Source organism: Poromitra crassiceps, assembly GCF_964638095.1.
Source record: "Poromitra crassiceps genome assembly, chromosome: 10".
Classification (NCBI taxonomy): Eukaryota; Metazoa; Chordata; class Actinopteri; order Beryciformes; family Melamphaidae; genus Poromitra; species Poromitra crassiceps.
The window spans coordinates 3,761,158-3,782,551 of NC_139631.1; the positions used below are offsets into that span (position 1 = coordinate 3,761,158).

A 21,394-nucleotide genomic window follows, 5' to 3' on the forward strand; every position below is an offset into this window, starting at 1 on the left:
TCAGTGTTTCCACATTATCATTGCAGTGTAGGAGATTATTTGTTTTAGTTTAAGAACAATCAATCAATTTAATATGTATCTAGCACAAAAGCATAAGCGCTATCTCAAGGTGTTTAACAAATAGAGCAAGTAAAGACCCAGGCTCTTGATTTTAGACCCAACAATTGAAACAATTCTCGCATGCACTGGCTATCTTTTACTGCACACAGGTCATGTAACTGTACACTCAAATCTATCGATCGATCTATCAACCTATATACTGTATATATATATGTGTGTATATATGTAGATAGATATGTGTGTGTATATATATATATGTATATGAGATGAGATACTTCATTGTGAAATGTGCTTCTGCTGTCCTGAACAAGCCTCCCTCCTAAGAGATCTTTGACCTCAGCTGGGCCAGCCTTGAAAGAGTAGAGCATGAATGCTGAATGCTCGTGTAAGTTTATAGCTCTGGTATTCAAATGAACAAACCATTGATAAGAGACTGTGGTAGTTGTATGTATCCCTTTGGCAGAATAATGTCCAGCAGCGTGTTTTGAAAACTGCCTTCACTATAAGAGGGAAGGTTCAAGGTAAAAAGGTCAGCCCTGTTGCACAATAAGTTATGTTATAGTGAACACCAAGGCATTGAGCTTGAGCAGTTTTACAATGAACATGTTTGCAATCACCTACACTCATTCAGTTTCTATAGCCTACCAAATTTATCTTGTATCATTGTTGTAATTTTGACAAAATGTTGCAAAATACACTGAATATGAATTGTATTTGTCTTTTCTTGCTTTGACTCTGGATCACTGGGATTTGACTGTGATCTGTCAATACTTCAGGCTCAAATATAACTCATACACTTTCTGACTTTCTCCTATATTAAACTCCATTCACTCTTTGAAATTGAAAACTTTCATAAATCCAAATGTACGGCTTGCACCGGCAGCAAAACTTTCTCTTAGTTCAGTGTACCAATATCAAATGTAGAAATCATAACAAAAGTAAAAACTTATTTTTTGATTGGTAACATATTGTAATGGAAATGGTAGTTTGTTGCATTCCTCATTGATAAAAGTAATACTGCAACATTATCATTAAATGCCAGTCTTATGTTCTTCATTAGTAAGGAAACGGTAATTAAAGTTAATTAATCACTCAGGCTAGTTAAAGGAGGGGAATGTCCTTCTGTCTGGTCTACAAAGGGGGTGCTGCTATCCCCTCGTCCCTGAGTTTTCCTCCTGCAAACCCAACTGCTACTGTGTATAGTGACTTGTACAGACCTGGAATATAGTTATTAAAAATGAATGAATAAATTAATAATAATAATAATAATACACACCACAACATAAATCATAGCTCTGGATGTTAACAATAGGTTTGTGTGTAAAGTCTGACATTGACATTGTAATTAATAACTTCATTTTCTACATTTAACAGCATTTCTCATCTGTAAATCTCATGCATGCTAATATTTGACACCAAAATTTACAGTTTATGTTTTGATTATTGAAAATGTTTCTGCTATTTATTTATTTATTTATTGTCGGTTGGCTGGGGTGGGCAGTGGGCACATGAGAAAGTTGAGCAGCTGTCTACCGGGGCTCGTCACTGCGTCAGCGCGCATCTCCACTCTGATTGGCCCGCTCTTGTGCAACGGGGGTAGTCGTATAAACTCAGCAGTTTGAAGGAGTTGTTGGCAGAGTCACACTATAGTCTCCTGCACGTCGGATCGCATCACATCAGTCTCGGGGGGGGTAAAAAAAAAATCTACTGAGCAACGGGGTGGGGAACTGGGAAGAGAGAGGGTTTTTCTTTCTGCAAACTTTGTCTTGCGAGTGATTTTTTAAAGATGCAGAGCTGCGCCAAGTCCTGGGGGATCCTCTTCGCCAAGTCGCTGAATCCCCATGCACCTTGCAGGCATCTGTGTGGTGGTGGCAGGAGCCGCATGGTGGGGAAACTTCAGGGCAGGATCCGAAGCAGCGGCGAGGCGGCATCCCTGGTCCGGGGTCTCCGCACCTCTCCGGCGCTCGCCTCCAGACAGATAGAGAGAATACTGCCCAGACATGATGACTTTTCTGAGAGGCACATTGGCCCAGGTGAGCGGGAGAAGAGAGAAATGCTGGATGCTCTCGGGCTTGAGGTAAGATCTGCTAGAGACATTTAGGTAGAAATGTGTGTTTTTAAATCTACTTTGTACGCAGTAGGCTACATGCAAACACTGTTTGAAATACTTGCAAAAATGTGAATATAGCAAATTTGGGGACTTTTATTGATTGTAATGCATAATGTTTCCAGTCGATCGACCAGTTGATTGAAGACACAGTTCCAGCCTCCATCCGTATTGAAAGAAGTATGAAAATGGATGATCCAGTCTGTAAGTTAACTACATTCGCCTACACTTGCTATTATTGCTCATAATGATGTGACATGCGTTATGAGTTGAAAATATTGGTAAAAAGGGCTGCATAGCCAACGTCGGTGCAAACTCAGATTTAACGGTAATAATTTGTCAAATACATAATAGGAATATGCCGTTTGACTCGTGTGTTAAGCTGTTTTGTGTGGTCAAGGTTTCCCCACATAAAAGCTGGGGGTAAATCAAGCCCAGAGAGTGGCTGAAATGTAGGTTGCACTTCTATTGTGTGCCGTGAAGCGCTCTCCGCGTTAAGTCTTCCTTTGAACATATTAGGAGTTGTTTTTGCGAAACTCGGCGAGCGGCACCAATCTCCTGTTGGGAAGCTGCTGCTCATAGGATGGCAACTGGAGTGTAAAGTTTAGCCCTGAGCTCCCGTCCCAAGTCCAGTTTAATCTGGTTACAGCGTTCACATTACATCACAGCTCAATGGACTTCCTAATAAGGTGTTTTGCCTGGATTTTTTTTTTTTATTATATTTTCATTTTTTGAAATTTACCTTTTATGAGGAATGCATGAAAATGCCAACGTTAAACACACAACCCATTTCCGTTTTGTGACGATTTTGCGAGACGTTTGAAACGTTTTGCAATCAGTGATGGGATTTTTTTCTCTCGTCTTGCCTGACAAAGGACGCTCTAGCCGGTCTGATCAGGCGGTCATCAGTTGCAGGATGCAGTGTAATGCAGGGAAGAAAGTAGAGCTGTAAAATGACTGGATATAATAACCGTTATTTAAATACAAAAGAACATTTCACTGAGTACTTTCATTACACTAGTAGGCTATAGAATTTCAAGCTATTTCAAGCTGAATGATCATTGATTGCTGACTTCAACAAAAATCAGCATTTTCGAATATGGTACAAATTCATTGTCTGTGATATTTGTCAAATTGGAGGTGTTGTCCTGGCATTACTTTTCTGACTACACAATTAAAGGAATAGACAAATAGTGCAGACTCACTAATGACACTGCTGCTGCCCCAAAATGGGGTCAGTTGAAAGTAATCCAATTAGTCGTCCAATTTTGTACAGATCAGTGCTGGGAAAAGGAGGTCCGTGGTCCCAAGTAGTGTTTTTTTGGATAAGCCACCTTGCCTGCGAGCCCCTTCCTCGCTCCCTCCTCTGCCTCCATCTGTCAGCGTTCATAAATGCAACAAGCCATGCTGAAGGAGCAAACTGGAGGCAGAGCTGCTTTTTGCTTGTTCAGCTCTGGAGGGCTTCGTTTGCAAAGCCAGCGAGGGATTCTCTCTTCAACAATAGATGTGCTGGATGCCTCTGAATCTGAATCGGGCTTTTTTTTTGTTGCTCTGAAGAACTCTGGGATCCATGGGAAAAACCAGTCCCATGGTCCCAACCTAGTGAAACAAGCACGCACACACACACACACCCACGCTGCACGCACGCACACACACACCCACAGATGGAGAGCTCTGAACCTGTTGATTATCCACTATCTTTTTTAACCCATTGATACCTGATGCAGCATTTGCGTGTATATCCCTCATTTGTGTGCATATCCCTTTAAGACCGCGAACCGCGTTAAGGCGGTTCGCGGTCTTAAAGGGATACACATACAAATGCTGCATCAGGTATCAATGGGTTTCGGTTGATTCAACAACAGTTGCAGAGTTTAATGCGCTCCACGTTGCCTGATACAAGAAGTATAAATACATTGTTTTATTATACTGTCATATATAATAGTGGCGCTACCCTCTCTGGTGTCGTTCTGTTTTGAGTCGTTTGGGCTCTTGGTTCAGACGGGCAGTATTGTCCATTCCTTGGAGTTGCCAGGCAGCTAGGGAAGGCCAGAGGAATCTGGGTGGCTGGGTGTGCGTTGGCAGCGCTCCCTCAGTGGGGAATGAGGCTAAATAACTAGCCACCGCCGGGGAAAAGCCCATTATGTGTCTAGTCATTCTCTTGATGGGAGAAGCACATACTGTAGAAGGATCGTGCCTAGGACATGGATCATGGATGGAAGTGTGTTACATTGTCTGCTGACACTGTATGGGAAATATACAGGAGGAGGCATATCCTCATTCAACAATGTAGTTTAGACAGCAATTGTATTGTTTAAACCCCCCCCCCCCCCCTTATCAGATAGGCCTACGTGGTCGTGGAGTGCCTGGCTGCTAAACATGGCTGCATGTCACGCTCATCTCTTTGACCTTATTCATGGACAGCCGCTTCCCCAGATGAGATGAGAGAGGGTGCCCCGTTCATTTGTCAAATCTTATGGCATCATCATCATCATCATCATCACTCGCTTGTCATTGGTGTCTGTCCCCGCTTGGACAAGCAATTGAACTTTAAATTCTGTATTTGTTATAATTTTCCAAAGACCCAGATCCTCAATTCCTTTTGAAATAAAACCACATCACAATTGCACACTGGTTTACTTTGCAGGTGAGAACGAGGTCCTGGAGACTCTCCAAAAGATTGCATCAAAGAACAAGCTATGGAAGTCCTACATCGGCATGGGCTACTACAGCTGCTCAGTACCGCCGCCCATCCAGAGGAATCTCCTGGAGAACTCAGGCTGGTAAGTGGCCTTAGGCCAGAGAGAGATCTTGCGTTTGGCTATGCGTCTGCATAAATAACCAACGACTGTCGTCGGCCTGCATTTCCGACACCGCTCTTGTAGTGGAATGTAACTCCACGTTAAGTTCCATTTAAAGAAATTCACAATTCTTAAAGATCCCGGTTCTGTACAGATTCCTTTGAGTCGATCAAGTTGTCTAGCAGATTAACATTTTATTGACAGAACTCTGCTAGTCATTACAAACTTTAATTGCAGCTATGCTGCAGAATAGCGTGCCTTTTTAATAGGAGATCTTATGACTGGAGGCGTGAGCTCCCACTTTGGGTTTACAGTGAATTGAGTGACTTCACTCATGTGACATCATATGAGCTTCTCTCCTGTCATGTCATGCTTTCACTCATGTGACATCATATGAGCTTCTCTCCTGTCATGTCATGCTTTTACTCATGTGACATCATATGAGCGTCTCTCCTGTCATGTCATGCTTTCACTCATGTGACATCATATGAGCTTCTCTCCTGTCATGTCATGCTTTCTGCTGTGTACTGACATCATATGAGCTTCTCTCCTGTCATGTCATGCTTTCTGCTGTGAACTGATGCTCCCCGATACAGAATCCATTAAAGTCAGAGATTCGGCTTACTTGAATATATTTAAGGTCTCATGAGAGGAAGAGATGCTACAAGCACAATGGGCAGGGATACAGAAGATAAAGAGATGGTTACAGTGTTTTAAGGTGCAATGACGCATACGGGAGAGCTGACATAAGAGACAAGTTCGTACAGACTAGTGGTGTCAAAATTAATCGCTTAATCGATGCATCGCGATGCGGATGTGTCGCGATGCATCGTTGACAGATAATCGCTGAATCGCTTGTTTAAATTTATGTTGCGATTCAGATTTTAAAGCACTTTCTAAGTAAAAAGGGGAGTTGATATTTATCTGACTGCTTGTATTAATTGATGAAAAAGTAGCCATGTGCAGTAATAATATAGAAAATTGAGGATGTGATAGGTGGAGCTGTATCGAGATGTATCGAGATGTATCGTGATGCGTCGTGGAATCGAATCGTTGACCGATGAATCGTAATCAAATCGTGAGGCCAGTGAAGACTCAAAGCCCTAATACAGACAGAGGCATAGTACACTGAGTACAGTAAGTTGTGCCACAGATTACATTATTACGTCGGGTGAAAACATCAGATAGTGTGGAGAGGCAGTGGTATTGGTTGCTGATGAGAACAGGACATGGTAAACATGATTAGGATTTCTGTGAGGTCATGTGAGATTAAATGTGTGTATGTATATGTATTTAAATTAATAATTGAACGCTTTTAAGGGTGGTAAATACTGAACTATAGTGTGTGTGAGTCTGATTTAAAAATAAAATCTTTAACAGTCTCCTTTCCACATTCTCCAAACTAAGCAGCCTTGCTCATGCATCTCCACTCTGAAAACCCTCAGGGGGAGGAGGTGAACATTTTGAGCAAATTCCTTGGAAAAGCCACAATGTAACCTCCTGTCTCGGGTCCCTGAGACTCGCTCTGTTGTTTCATTGTGTCCCTATTGTCTCCAGGGTGACTCAGTACACGCCCTATCAGCCGGAGGTCTCTCAGGGTCGCCTGGAGTCTCTGCTCAACTACCAGACCATGATCTGCGACATCACCGGCATGGCTGTGGCCAACGCCTCCCTGCTGGACGAGGGCACGGCCGCCGCTGAGGCCATGCAGCTCTGCCACAGGTAGTAGATGCACGTTGACCAGGAAGACTGCCTCAATAACAAGGAGCCACGTGGAAAAGAATCTCTCTCCTTTTTCGAATAAATTATGTTGCAAAATGTTATCTGATCTCATCAATTAGGGGTAATTACCCTGGGGTAATATTCATTGTCCATCTGTCACCCACAGGAAGAACATAAGAAACCAAAAAAGCCTTCACATTTTCAGTGCATAGACGGTTATATTTTAGTTTTAATTAATGCTCTTATCCAGAGATGTTTTTGGGCTCTATCATTACAGGTGATCTAGGTTCAGAGCTAGAGTGCACTGACAACAGATGTTAACAGAATGTTCCTGGGAGCTGGAATGAATATGATTAAGAAGTGCTATGAAAAGGAATGAGAAGAGAGGAAAGATATTTTGGATATATATATATATATATATATATATATATATATATTAGGGATGTCACAGTATATCGTCCCACAATATATCGCGATATCAAAACGTGACAATATGTATCGTTGAGATGAAATCTCATATCGTGAGAAAAAGAAGCTGAACATGGTGTCACTGATCTGCATCTGATTGCATGTTCGCTCTCCTTTTCATTCATTGCTTTGTTTGAACAGACGAGGGACGTTACAGACACGGAGGATGAAAATGGTGAAATTACTCAAATTAGCGTGGAGGATACCCCCTCAACTTACAAATCGATCGCAAAAAAATATTGTTAAAGTATCGTGAACTGAGTGTATCGTGACACCCCTAAAATATATATATATATATATATATATATATATATATATATATATATATATATATATATATATATATATATATCCCCATTTTTCTATGTGGATGAGGTCTGACAGGATGGGATGCTGTTTTCTGGTCACTAATCACGATCTGCGTCTACTCCCCACAGACAGAACAAAAGAAGGACCTTCTACATTGACCCACGTTGCCATCCCCAGACCATTGCTGTGGTGCAGACCAGAGCCAAGTATGTACTGAACATCCATGATAATACACACGCAAATCAATGAATGCATGAACTCCCTTGTGCATCCAAGTTATATGAAAAACCTTTGAGGAAAAGCAAAAGACAAAGTTGATTTACCGCATAAAACGCAGCAGAATGATACTGAAGCAATATCTTTCAGCTACATTGGGGTGAAGACGGTGCTGAAGCTGCCTCACGAGATGGACTTCAGTGGGAAGGATGTGAGCGGTGTCCTCTTCCAGTACCCAGACACTGACGGCAGGGTGGAGGACTTCACCGCTCTGGTGGACCGTGCTCACAAGGGAGGGGTAAGAGAGCTTTTCCCACCAGGCAATTTCACAAGTTGACTGCTCCAAACGGCAGGGGGAGAAATGTGACTCTCCAATACCCAGAAATCACGTGTCTGTTAGTAAACTGCACACAACACGATCATGTGTCTGTTAGTAAACTGCACACAACACGCCCAATTTTTACCAACCTGGTCAGTTTGTCATCGCTTTATTTACCTTATGTAGCCCCGCCCCCTTGACCCGGTTGTGTTACGACTTCCTGTTCAAAACGCCGGCTCTTTGACCTGGTCAGACCTAGTCTGACTCACTGGAAACCGTTGGAAATGAGAACGGGCTGCAATTTCGCATTGAGTGGCAGATGATTCTAGGCCGATAACGGAACGAGCACAATATAAGTACTGTACTGCTACAGGAAGTGTCGATGCAATCGGAAGTAATTGGCTGACCCCCGTGTTCAAACGAATACCAAAACAAACCAAAGGGGTTGAGAGGCAAAAGATTTAGAGTCCAGCTTTCTCTGGACAGAGACTTTCACAGCGAGCTATGACACTGTGCTCTGACCTCTCTGATGAACACGCACACGTTTATCAAAGGAAAAGTGAAGAAATGTAAGCAAATTAAATGAATCTAATTCCTAGTCTTTGTTTTAATGACTAATAAAGTGGGAGTATTGAGCACTGATTTGGTTCTCATCATGGCTCACCTCATCTCTCCTTCCCTGTCCAGGCGCTGGCCTGCTGTGCCACAGATCTGCTGGCCCTCTGCGTGCTGCGTCCCCCTGGGGAGTTTGGGGTCGATGTCGCCATCGGCAGCTCGCAGAGGTTCGGGGTGCCGCTGTGTTACGGCGGCCCCCACGCAGCTTTCTTCTCCGTTAAAGAGAACCTGGTCCGGATGATACCTGGCAGAATGGTCGGAGTCACCAGGTGAGAGACATTAGTCGTGGCTCAATATTGCTTAAAATGAATGTATTTTCTGTAGGGATGTCGCAATATATCGTCCCACAATATATCGCAATATCAAAACGTGACAATATGTATCGTTGAGATGAAATCTCATATCGTGAGAAAAAGAAGCTGAACATGGTGGCACTGATCTGCATCTGATTGCATGCTCGCTCTCCTTTTCATTGCTTTGTTTGAACAGACGAGGGATGTTACAGACACGGAGGATGAAAATGGTGAAATTACTCAAATTAGCGTGGAGGATGCCCCCTCAACTTACAAATCAATCACAAAAGAATATTGTTAAAATATCGTATCGTTATCCTGAACCCAATATTGTGTATCGTATCGTATTGTGAACTGAGTATCGTGACACCCCTAATTTTCTGTGTAGAAAATGCACCATGCACACCCAGTGACAGGACTTCAGATTACAGTCAGGGGGTACCTTGGAAGCTTCCTTGAGGAACCCCTTCATAAATGGTTCTTGAACTGTGACAGTACCTCCTATGAAAAAAAATCTGTATTATCTCCCTTGGATCTTATAAACACCACTGACTGTGTTGTATACCATTTGTGGGATCTCCTCCCTTCCAATAGTCCTACTGTGATAGGCTCAATTTGAGTGTAGGACCTTTCATCAACAAGTGTGCCCAAAAAGTAACGCCATGTATTTGTGTTTGTAGGGATGCAGCAGGTAAGGAAGTGTACCGGCTCGCTCTGCAGACCAGAGAGCAGCACATCCGCCGAGACAAAGCCACCAGCAACATCTGCACTGCCCAGGTACGACGATACAAACTGAAAGATTCAAAACTGTGATGAGAGACAAGGAAAACCCCAAGAGACTCATAAAGACATTTCACCCAAAAGAAATGTCTCTCATTTCATTCACAAATGGCTTCAATACTCTCTTACTCAACTCTTACTCAACTGTTCCTTCCAGGCTCTGCTGGCTAACATGGCAGCCATGTATGCAGTGTACCATGGTCCACAGGGCCTCAAACACATTGCTGTGAGGACTCACAATGCTGCTCTGATCCTGGCTGAAGGTAAATTACTCTTGACCAGCTGCGGTAATGGGGCTGGAATTGTTTTCACCTTGTGAGCCTGTGTGTGTCATCATGGCAAAATGTGGGTCTGGAGACACCTATAAAAGTGGGAACTAGCACAGAAGCAGTTTTAAGTACTTTGCCAGGTGTTTGTCTGTCTATGGATGGGCAGATTTTGTCACCACGATAGCAACAAAACAGTGCAAGATGCAGTCACGAAACTTTACAGGTGTGGAGTTGACATCAAAATAATGAAGCCCCCCCCCCACACACACACATTGCCCCCCCTAAACTGCCACCAGCCTCCCCATAAAGGCATTCTCATTCTTTCCGGTGGGTGACGAGTTGAACAAATGCGTAACCATCCCCCCCCACCCCACTGTGTGTGTCAGGGCTGAAGAGGGCAGGCCACAGGCTGCACAGCGAGATGTTCTTCGACACGCTGAAGGTCCACTGTAGTGTGGCAGTCAAGGACATCCTGGAGAGGGCTGTGCAGAGGCAGATCAACCTGCGATTCTACACCGAAGGAGTGGTGAGATCCCCACTCTTCTAAATTTTCAAAGGATCAAACGATTCATGGACTGCTATTTCTAGACTGACATAGACTTGTGGTGTTGTTTTTAATGGTTTCTCAAATTATTGGTCCAAATATCATCATAAATGTGGCTCTGTTGATGCTTAATCATAGTCTGCAGACTGCAGCAGAGAGATGAGAAACTTCCCTGCATTGTCTTTCAAAACCTTACAGACTTTTACTGTTTGACATTGTTCTTCTACCCGCCTGTTCTTCTCTCCACAGTTGGGCGTCTCTCTGGATGAGACTGTGACTGAGAGGGACCTGGATGATCTGCTTTGGGTCTTTGGCTGTGAATCTTCAGCTGTATGTTGGATGCATTTTGTACTATCCACCCCCCCCCCCCCCTTTCCTTTCATAAGTTCAATTAACATCTCATCTCTTCCTTTCATAAGTTCAATTAACATCTCATCTCTTCCTTTCATAAGTTCAATTAACATCTCATCTCGTTTGTTTGTTTTTTAATTTCCAGGAGCTGATCGCTGAGAAGATGGGTGAGCGGGTGAAGGGGATCATGGCAGGTCCTTTCAAGAGGACGAGCAAGTACCTCAGCCACCAGGTCTTCAACAGGTTGGTACAGCTCAATGAATTTGCATTCCCATAGCACAATATACTGTAGCAATGAGAACATATTATGGCACAGTTGTGATTGTTATGCCCTCTATATCGACCATCTTTTTTTTAACCATTTTTGTGTATCATATTCACACTTTCCATACTGATTGTCTGATAATAAGCCCTGCTAGACTTGCTTAGCATGCCACTATATTGCCATACTGGGCATACTGGCATAGGAGCATGTTAGCCCTCAGCTAAACCTGCCTGGTTGTTCCCTCTCTCCAGCTACCACTCGGAGACCAACATTGTGCGATACATGAAGCGCCTGGAGAACAAGGACATCTCCCTGGTGCACAGCATGATCCCCCTGGTTAGTCTTCACCTGAAGTCAGAGACACAAAGCACAGCGTCCCACTTTGATATGGTTTCATGTCATGTGCCTCGAGTTCTGTGGTGGTGATGTTCTTTTCCTCCTCAGGGCTCCTGCACCATGAAGCTGAATAGTTCTTCGGAACTCATGGTGAGTTGATCAGCCTGTCTCACTAGTGCTCACAGATTACTTTCGTTATCGATTGATCTGTTGATTGTTTTCTCAATTCATCGATTAGCTGGTCTATAAAATGTCACACAATGGTGAAAAATGGCAATCACTTTTTTCCCCAAGGCCCAGGATGACATCCTCAAATGTCTTATTTTGTGCTGACAATCAGTCCACAACCCAAAGATAATCTATTTAGTGTCATAGAAGACTAAAGACACCAGAAAATATTCACATTTAAGAAGCTGGAACAAGATCAGATTGTAAAAATGTCGATCGACTAATTGTTGGAGCTCTAAAATCAGATACTGTCAGTTAGGTTTTTTTTTAAATAAAGTTGCCTACTGTATTTTTTTTTTTTTAATCCATAGTGTTATGTTCTCATCTCCTTTTAGCCCATCACCTGGAAGGAGTTTGCCAACATCCACCCCTTTGTACCTCTGGACCAGGCGGAGGGCTACCAGCAGCTGTTCAGGCAGCTGGAGAGGGACCTGTGTGAGGTGACAGGCTACGACAAGATCTCCTTCCAGCCCAACAGGTAAGGCCCATCTTTGTCACATCTTCATTATCTGCCTGGTGGTATTGATGGAACTGGTTCATCTGGTGGCTCTCGTCCTGCATGTGTGGTTTTAAGCTTTTCTTGCTCTTAGTTCCAGGCCATTACCATCCTGTTCCAAGCTGTTTATAGAAGCAGCAAATGTTAATTATTTCACAAATAAGACATTTCTGACCAAGCATTTGTATTTGTATTTGTATTTATTTAGCACATATTAAAATAATCGGCATACAAAGACACCATCAAATGCAATTTAAATAAAAGAAAACATGCAAGGAGATTCCAAAAAGCCCTCAAGGGGCTTGACAAAGCGGCATCCCCCAAAATATCTTAAAGGCACAAAAAAGCATAGCTTAAAAAACATAAATAAGAACACGCGCACACACACACACACACACACACACACCCACACACACCCACACACACCCACACGCATGAAGACATAATAATAAATTGTGGGTTAGAAATGTAGTTTTGCACATTCCATGAATAATTTTACGTTTATCCCACAAATTAAAATCACTACTCTAGAGAGTAATGATTATTTCAATGGAGGACGCCTGTTAAACATTTATTTCAGTGTAGGTGTACCTGTGTGTGGACCACATAACAGGGCCCAAGACACGTTTGTCAAAGTTTACAACATTTTTATGTAATTTTCTGTTCATATTCAGTGGTAAAAAATAGATCGTATCATCTGTTTTTGTGAATCCATGCTTGTCTTCTGCAGTTTAGTAAAAAGAGGAAAATATTTCAAATCAGGTGCCAACCGTTGGAGTAATGACGAGGCAAAATATATTAAACAGAAAAGATTGAAACTTGAAACCTGGTCAGAGCACCTGGCATCATCAAACATTTTAACTTTCCTTCCTGTGTCCAAAACTTAAATCAGGCCGTCGTAGGCAAACATAAGGAATTGAATCTGATACTTTTATTTTGGTAATCTCTTTGGATTTCAGCTGATGGCGCAGGCCACTTCTGCTGATTATCGCCACTTAGCTTTATCAGCAGCCACGTGCTTATGAATAGCATAAGTGTGTGTGTGTGTGTGTGTGTGTGGGTGGTACATGACCCTCTGTTTGCCTTGCTTTACAGTGGTGCTCAGGGAGAATACGCCGGCCTGGCAGCTATTAAAGCCTACCTGAACTCAAAGGGAGAGAGCCAGAGAACAGTAAGTGCGCTGCTGCTCAGAGAGAACAGTGTGCTGCTGCTCAGAGAGAGGATTATCTCTTTTGACAACTCAGGCTTTTGGCTGATTTTCTCGCCAAAGCGATTTTAAAGTGAGTGCAGCCATAGAATAAGCTTCAATCCCCCAGATTAACGACATAAGAAAATTATACAGAGGAAAATGAGTCAGAGCCCTAGTGCCACATTCACTGATCCTCTGCAACTCACAGAGGCTATTTACACCTGGCATTTTCTGTCATCAGATTGCAATCAGATTGTGCTTGACCACTTGAAAGTACAGGTGTAAACACCCCCCAAGACACATTGAAGACGGATTGCAAATCTGATCGGCCAAACCACCTGTGGAGCTGGTCCTGTGGAGCTGGTCAGGGACACATTGTGTACACATTGAACACGAGTGCAATGTGTCCTCTCAATCTGGATACAGCAACTGTATGCGGATTTGAGAGGACACCCATTTTGGGTGATCAGATTGCAATCAGATTGAAATCTGATCACCCAAAACGCATGTTAACGCCAGGTGTAAATTAAATCAGGCTATAATGTGGTCAAGCACTATCTAATTGCAATCTGATGACAGAAAATACATGTTAATGCCAGGTGTAAATGGCCTCACAGTAAGTGCAACAGGGTGTAAATAAGCTTTAAATGCCTGGAAGTGAGGGATGAAAGAGTCAGTCATAATTCCCTACAATCCCCCCAATATTTCCATAAGTAAACCTGATGCCCTGATGCCCGCGCTCTGTCCAGAAACTTCTCAAGTACATTTTGACTTGGGTTTGTGAGAAAACCCCAAAAGTAAGCATGGCTTCATGGTCAGACTCTTTGTTTAACTTGCCCCTCAGTCGCTTGAAAATATAAAATTGGGGGAAGCAAAAATTAGAGTTTCTTTTTCAGAAATCTACAAGCTCTCTGTCGTTACGACCACAGCTACAGGACTGATATCTCAGTGTGATTTATCACCAGTCATTTCTTTGCCTGATAGCGCTAACTGAAGACCTGCTGGCATAGGGTTAATGAACACTATCATTAGCACATAAGCCGCAGACAGAGCATGAGCTGTATCAGACAGCCTTCCTGACAGTTCATTTTATTATTCTTAGGCCGGAACAGGTCGTTTTGATATGACAGATTAATAGCGCGTCAAGAATCCTGCTTAGAAGTTCCTCCAGTGTCTCAATGTGCTGATTGGCAGGAGTTTAAGGGCAAGGTAACCTAGGAGGACAGCCCCCTGAGATAACACCCGCTGCCTCAAGTATTTTTTAATGACTCCCTCATAAGCACATCTCAGATAGTGGCCTGATACCTTGAAACAGTCAAGGTCCAAACTGACAGTCCTTTGTACAAATAAGGGACGGAAAACACTGTGTTCTCACTACGGGGTTACCTGCTTTCAAGATTCCATATTTGGTGGTTTTAAGACTTTGAGAACTGCAAGTCACTGGTGTGTCACACTGTTTTCCCAGTCAGTCATTAGTCAAAGTTACCCAATCCACAGGTCTTACTGCCCCAGTGTCCTTGTGTGACTAAAGTTGCAAAATGCCAGTAGGGGTCACCCTAATAAGGGATAAAATCAATTTGATGACCTGCGTTTAGGTTACATCGAGGTCTGTGGAGGCACAGATCAGAAGTGAACCTAAAGGGTTCTGTCCCCACACAGACGAAGCCGTTTTGAAACTGAAAAGCACAGATGGTCATTATTTATTCTTTAAATGTGGTTGTGAGTGATTTAGGCTCAAATAGCATTTAATCACACCTTTCTAACACCAGAAAGGCCTCATGACCAGGGTTGTGGATTTGCAAAATCAGCCAAGGAAAGTTCAAATTATATTGACCACCTTCACTTGACAGCTTTGGTCTTCTCTTAGACACCTACGCCATTGGCTTTTCTGGTGTTAATGCAATGATGTTGTGCTATTGTTTAATAGTAAGCGGTTACTTACTGGTATGTAAATATATTTTCTTTTACTTAATATATAAAAAGCCAGCAGAAGACATTTATTTTAGAAGTGTGCTCCCAACTTCTCTTTTTGTTACTCAACAGGCCAGGTTAGGGTCACACAACTTTGTCTACTTCTGATCTGGTGACATGTCTCTCTGCTCCTCCAGGTCTGTTTGATCCCAAAGTCGGCCCACGGCACAAACCCAGCCAGCGCTCAGATGGCCGGCATGAAGGTGCAGGTGGTGGAGGTGGACAAGGATGGCAACATCGACCTGCCTCACCTTAAGACCCTGGTGAGAGCTGGCCTGTGTTCAGAGAGGCGTGTAAAGAGAGAGATATGCCAATGTTCATGCTAGGTGCTGCTGGGTGAGAGTCAGCTGAAAGTCAAAGACCTGCACCGTCAGCTGCTTTTTCATGATCCGAGTCCCTTCTGTCATGCTCGGGCCCACGGAACCTACTCCAACCCTACAATATTATTCTACCAAATATCCATCAAAATATCATTGGAAATATCAGAGATCTTGGAACCTCAAATTGACGTACGAGTATTTGTGAAACCAGTGTCGGATAGATCAACAAAGTTGAAAGCCTCACTGTGGTTTTTGCCTGTTCACAAACTTTGTCCCAGCTGCTAACCGCCTGAAGCCCAATGTCCACCAGATGCGGAACGCCCGGAGCACAGGATTATAAAGGAAGCGATGCGTTTGATTGAGTTGCATGCCGTCAATAAAGTGCATTTTCACGCTTGTCAGCTGCAATCAGATCCGGAAAAAATAGACCATGTACGGAAAAAGCACCCAGTGGACATCGCAGCGAGGATTCACATGAGTCTTCTTCGGCATTAGACTCTCCGACAGTGAGCAAATCAAAGAAAAACATTGGCTGTGTATCTACCCAGGCTGCTGATTGGCTGCCTGTTACCGTACGCTGGCTTTACACAAATTGATCAAATCCATGTGATATTGTTATTGTCTCCAAACCATCTGTCCTCTCATCCATGTCCTCCTCCCGTAGGTGGAGAAGCACAAGGCCAGCCTGGCGGCCATGATGATCACCTACCCCTCTACCTTTGGTGTGTTTGAGGAGAACATCAGAGACGTGTGTGATCTGATCCACGAGAACGGTGGCCAGGTCTACCTGGACGGTGCCAACATGAACGCCCAGGTGAGAGAAACCGCTGTACTGCTGGGTTGGTTGATTTATAAAGGCAAGTCAGGTATATTTTTTTGAAACTTGTGGAAGAGTTTTAGTTTCCACAGCGGGGAATTGCCTGTAATTACTTGTGGAACTAATGACTAATAGAATTAGTGTTTATTCTGCAGTGGAAGCCAAAAGAGATCGACCTTTGAATGTCTGTGATTCAAGATTAACTTTATTGTCCCATGAAGTGGAAAAGTTCACCCATGCTGCAGCCATAAGACAAAGCAGTTCCACATACAACTAACATACAGTACAAAGATGTTGGTCAATAAAAGCACACCGCAAAGTTCCTAGAAGCACCTATAGACATTAAAGGCAAGGCGAGTAAGGAAAAGTTTTTTGAAACTTACAAAGGACTTGACTTCCCACACGGGGACTCGCTTAAAATGACTCGTCAAACTACAGGCTAATAGGATGAATAAGGGTTAAAAATAGATATGCATTATTCTGCAGTGTAAGCCAAAAGAGATTGACCTTTGTCTGTAATATGCAGATGACGGTCTTTACGTCAGCGCTGCCTCCACCAATTAGCAGGCAGCCTGTGGACCCCACCCCCCTCTGCCTTCCTTAAGATGCAAACCCCTTTCTCAAGCCCCGCCCTCTACTGATAGTAGCCACTAATGTGCCTCTTGCCTCTATAGTTCAATTAGATGGATCAAAGTAAAGGGGAGTTCACTGAAATCAACATTACTTGTTTTTACTAAAATCATTTTTACTAAAATCTCCCAGAGTTATTTCCTCAATATACCACACACACACACACACACACACACAGACACACAGAACTATATTCTCAAAAGTATTGATTGACATGCATGCATTATCCCCATACATTAAACCAGAAACTAAATCTGAACTACTCTGTAAAGTGGGAAGTTTAGTAGTTTATATCTCCAGGTCATAATATCTACTCATGCTTCAATTACCTTTTTTCCTCTCCATGGTAGTTACCGTAATTACAACAGCTATATTTCCACCAGGTAAATGTTGCCGGTTAGTTTGTCTCCTCCTCCACTCTGGTAGATGAGCTGACGTCATCGTCTCACTCTGTCCTTAGGTGGGTCTGTGTCGACCTGGAGATTACGGCTCTGACGTGTCTCACCTCAACCTCCACAAGACCTTCTGCATCCCTCATGGTGGAGGAGGACCAGGCATGGGGCCCATCGGAGTGTAAGTCCGTGTATAGACTATGGCCAAGTGCATCACAGGAGAAAATAAAAGCAAATGTGTAGGGCTGCAACTAACGATTGTTTTCAGTATTGATAATTCTTTCGATTAATCGTTTAGTGGTGTTTAGTCTATAAAATAATGACAAATGCATCAATCTCATATTTCCAGAGGTCAGAGTGATTCATAGAATTGCTTACTTACATGTGTGTGTGACGTGTGTGTGTATTCACACACCTGCACGTTTCTACAGGCAGATCAAGTCCAATGTGTCCGATTTGCTTTGAGACTAAACGTAGTGTTCTCCCTTCATCAGGAAGGCCCACCTGGCCCCGTTCCTGCCCAACCACCCGGTGGTTCCCATGCAGTCGGTGGACAGCGGCAGCTCCCTGGGCACCATCAGCGCCGCACCCTGGGGCTCCAGCGCCATCCTGCCCATCTCCTGGGCCTACATCAAGGTCAGCAGATCTCTGTGGTATTGGTGGCTGCTGATGTCTTGGTGTCAAGAGAAGGCGTCATAGTCAGGATCTTTCTGAAGATGCGCTCATGTTCCCTCCGTGACGCCTTCGACATAATATTGAACTCCTCTAGTACGATTCCAAAACAAAATAACACCAAGAAATGGGTGAATGAATGACAATCCTGGAAGTTGATTTGCCATCTGAGGACGCATTGGATGGTGACTTGGCTGATAAGTGAATGGGGAAGCCCCAAGGTTCATTGCGAGTGACACATCGCATGCAAAAAGTGTTAGTCTGTTCACCTTATGCAGCCCCGCCCACTTGACCCATTATATCATGACTTCCTGTTCAAAACGCCGGCTGTTTTACCTGCTCAAACTAGTCTGACTCACCTGGTCAAACCTAGTTTGACTCACATTATGAGTCAGACTAGGTTTAGGAGTCACAGGAAGTGTAATCGTAAGTCCTGATTTGTATTTACACTTCCTGTTAGTTTCTCGAGCCAGACGGTCTCTTCTGAATAAGGTGGATACTAGACTAGGGAATCAGTTGGGAAAATCAACAGCTTTGCATCTTAATTGATTGCTTTTTTTTTAAAGCTTAAGATGACTCCTGCAATAATAAACATCAGTCAATATTAACATGCTTGACACTTAACATCCCCCCTGTTCATGTGTGGCGTTGTGTAGATGATGGGATCCAAAGGACTGGTTCATGCTACAGAGGTCGCCATCCTCAATGCCAACTACATGGCCAAGAGGCTGGAGGGACACTACAAGGTCCTCTTCAGGGGCAGGAAAGGTGAGGCATTGAAAGCAGCCGTGTGTCCTCCAGATTGATTGAATCAATCAACTCCTGTCGGAACTAAAATGTTGTCCCCAATGTTTGTTTGGGTCTCAGGTTTTGTGGCACACGAGTTTATTCTGGATGTGAGGCCGTTCAAGAAGACGGCTAATATTGAGGCAGTTGACGTGGCGAAGAGGCTGCAGGACTATGGTGAGCTGAATATCCACATTACTCTTGAATTATAATACAGAATATACTGGGCGTCGCCTTGATAGGAGGCATATATGAGGGGCATATATAGTACTGTGAGATAATATCTTTGTGGGTTTGTGGGTGGGTGGGCTCTGTGGGGAGGGGGATTATGTTTTGAGTGAATCTGCTTGTGTATGCGTTTGTATATGTTTTCTTTTTTGTAGATGTTTGTGGTTTTGTGTGTTTTTCTTTCTTTATCTAATTTCTATTTAATTAATAAAAAAAATTATAAAAAGAAGAATGTACCGCATGTCACCCTCATTACTCTAATTATAATACAGAATACCGTACTGTGTGTTAAGGGCTTGGAGCCAGAGGGGCGCAAGTAGATTTTGGCAGACTTTACAGGAGAGCCACAACAAAAATGGTTGTAAACATCTTTTGTTGATGAGGAGGATGTCATCACATGAATGACCAAAGAGATACTTGCACTACTAAATAAATATCCTCAAGAGCTTTTATTTAATATACACATCTCTTTCATTCAAAATTCCAATTATGTTCTTCTGGCTGCTAGTCATCCCTCACAGTACCAAGAGTGTATAGGATTTTAGCGTGGTTGGATCCCAGTGTGATTGAGACCCATAACTCTGGCAGTGTTAGTACCATGCTCTTAATACTGAGCTATATGGGACCATGCAGGTTTAATGTCCACAACAAAAGAAAGTTGACTGGGACTTCTGTCCTGGGCCTCCAGGTTTCCACGCCCCCACCATGTCGTGGCCCGTGTCCGGAACCCTGATGATTGAACCCACCGAATCGGAGGACAAGGCCGAAATGGACCGGTTCTGTGACGCGCTAATGGCAATCAGACAGGAGATTGCAGACATCGAGGAGGGCAGGATGGACTCGCGCATCAACCCGCTCAAGGTACACCGCTGGCTCCGTTCATGTTTTATTGTGTGGGGTAATAACTGATAAAGAGATGTGACATGTGCTACCATCTAAGGTTCTCGTGTGTGTGTGTGTGTGTGTGTGTGTGTGTGTGTGTGTAGATGTCCCCTCACTCCCTGGCATGCATCTCCTCCTCCACCTGGGACAGACCCTACTCCAGAGAGTACGCTGCGTTCCCCTTGGTGAGTGTCCTCATCTGATTTCACCACACTCCACCCTACAAAAGCAACTTCTCTGCAGGTCATCTTATGGTCTTCATGGACCTCTAGTGGTGAGCAGTGGGAATTGCAACATCAATGGATTTTAATTCCTCTACTACCCTGACTAGGCGGGGGAATCAGTTGTCTGACGTCACACAACAATGGCCGCAACCATGGCTAACGTCGGGCTATGCTAGGCTAGGCTGGTGGATGGAATGTTTAGATACATTTCCAAAGTATGAAGTGCCATAAAATAAAATGTTTGCAGTTTGCCTTTGTGCACTGGAATGCTTTGAAGGTGTGGGGTGGGACTTTTCCACTGGGAAACGTCCACGTCCCACTTGTTGGGAATGCAGCATTAGAGAAGGAGTTTTAAGACAATTGAGAAGATTATTACTATTTATTTGAAGGTTGTTCTCACTCTGTTCCTCCCTTTCCGACTTGCAGCCCTTCATAAGGCCCGAGACCAAATTCTGGCCGAGCATCTCCAGGATCGATGACATCTACGGCGACCAGCACCTGGTGTGCACCTGCCCCCCCATGGAGGTCTACGAGTCTCCATACGAGGAGAGCAGAGCCTCCTCATAGGCTCCGTCTGTCTAGCACTTAAGGGGGTTTTCCCCTTCTCGAACTATTCCATTGAGCCCAAAAGGTGCAGCTTTTGCTCTCCCGGGTAGCAAAATAAACGCACCCTGTGACACGGAGGTCTTTCCATTATATTATATTACCGGTATATCAACCACATCACCGCACCTCCGAATTACTCTGAAAATCCTTCAAAGAGCTGAGCGTTGTTAAGTTCTCACCTCCATCTCCTCATGAATGCCCTCGGTGCCTCTATTCCATGTTGTATAAAATAACTGCCTTGACTTTCCCCCCTTCTTTTCTCTTGCATACCAGAATGGACTGACAAAAACGTAGGTGTCAAGTTGTCTTGTAGGCTTTTGTTAATATTTGCATCCAGTGTTTTAATGTGTGTTGTGACATTCATCAGCCAAATAGATGAGGCTAGTCTTCATGTAATTTTTTTTAATGAATTGTTTTCTAATCTTGTCTGTTTAGGAAAAAAATGGCTGGATTAAACATTTTTGTCTTTAAGTCTTTTGAGTGCTTTGTGTGAAGGCA

The 21,394-nt window shown here is 43.5% G+C and overlaps 1 protein-coding gene across 1 annotated transcript; it reads left to right on the forward strand.

Moving 5' to 3' along the window:
- Nucleotides 1-1,846: 1,846 nt before the first annotated feature.
- gldc (glycine dehydrogenase (decarboxylating)) lies at nucleotides 1,847-20,857 on the forward strand (the record flags this gene model as incomplete). Its single annotated transcript, XM_083644686.1, has 24 exons — nucleotides 1,847-2,093; nucleotides 4,815-4,950; nucleotides 6,526-6,690; nucleotides 7,596-7,673; nucleotides 7,834-7,981; nucleotides 8,690-8,886; nucleotides 9,591-9,687; nucleotides 9,848-9,953; nucleotides 10,346-10,485; nucleotides 10,753-10,833; nucleotides 11,000-11,097; nucleotides 11,371-11,455; nucleotides 11,564-11,605; nucleotides 12,019-12,161; nucleotides 13,275-13,350; nucleotides 15,477-15,602; nucleotides 16,324-16,473; nucleotides 17,567-17,679; nucleotides 17,993-18,134; nucleotides 18,827-18,938; nucleotides 19,038-19,133; nucleotides 19,873-20,045; nucleotides 20,171-20,251; nucleotides 20,717-20,857. The coding sequence occupies 24 exons, from the start codon at nucleotides 1,847-1,849 to the stop codon at nucleotides 20,855-20,857; spliced, it is 2,973 nt and encodes a 990-aa protein (XP_083500812.1).
- Between the last annotated feature and the right edge of the window lie 537 nt (nucleotides 20,858-21,394).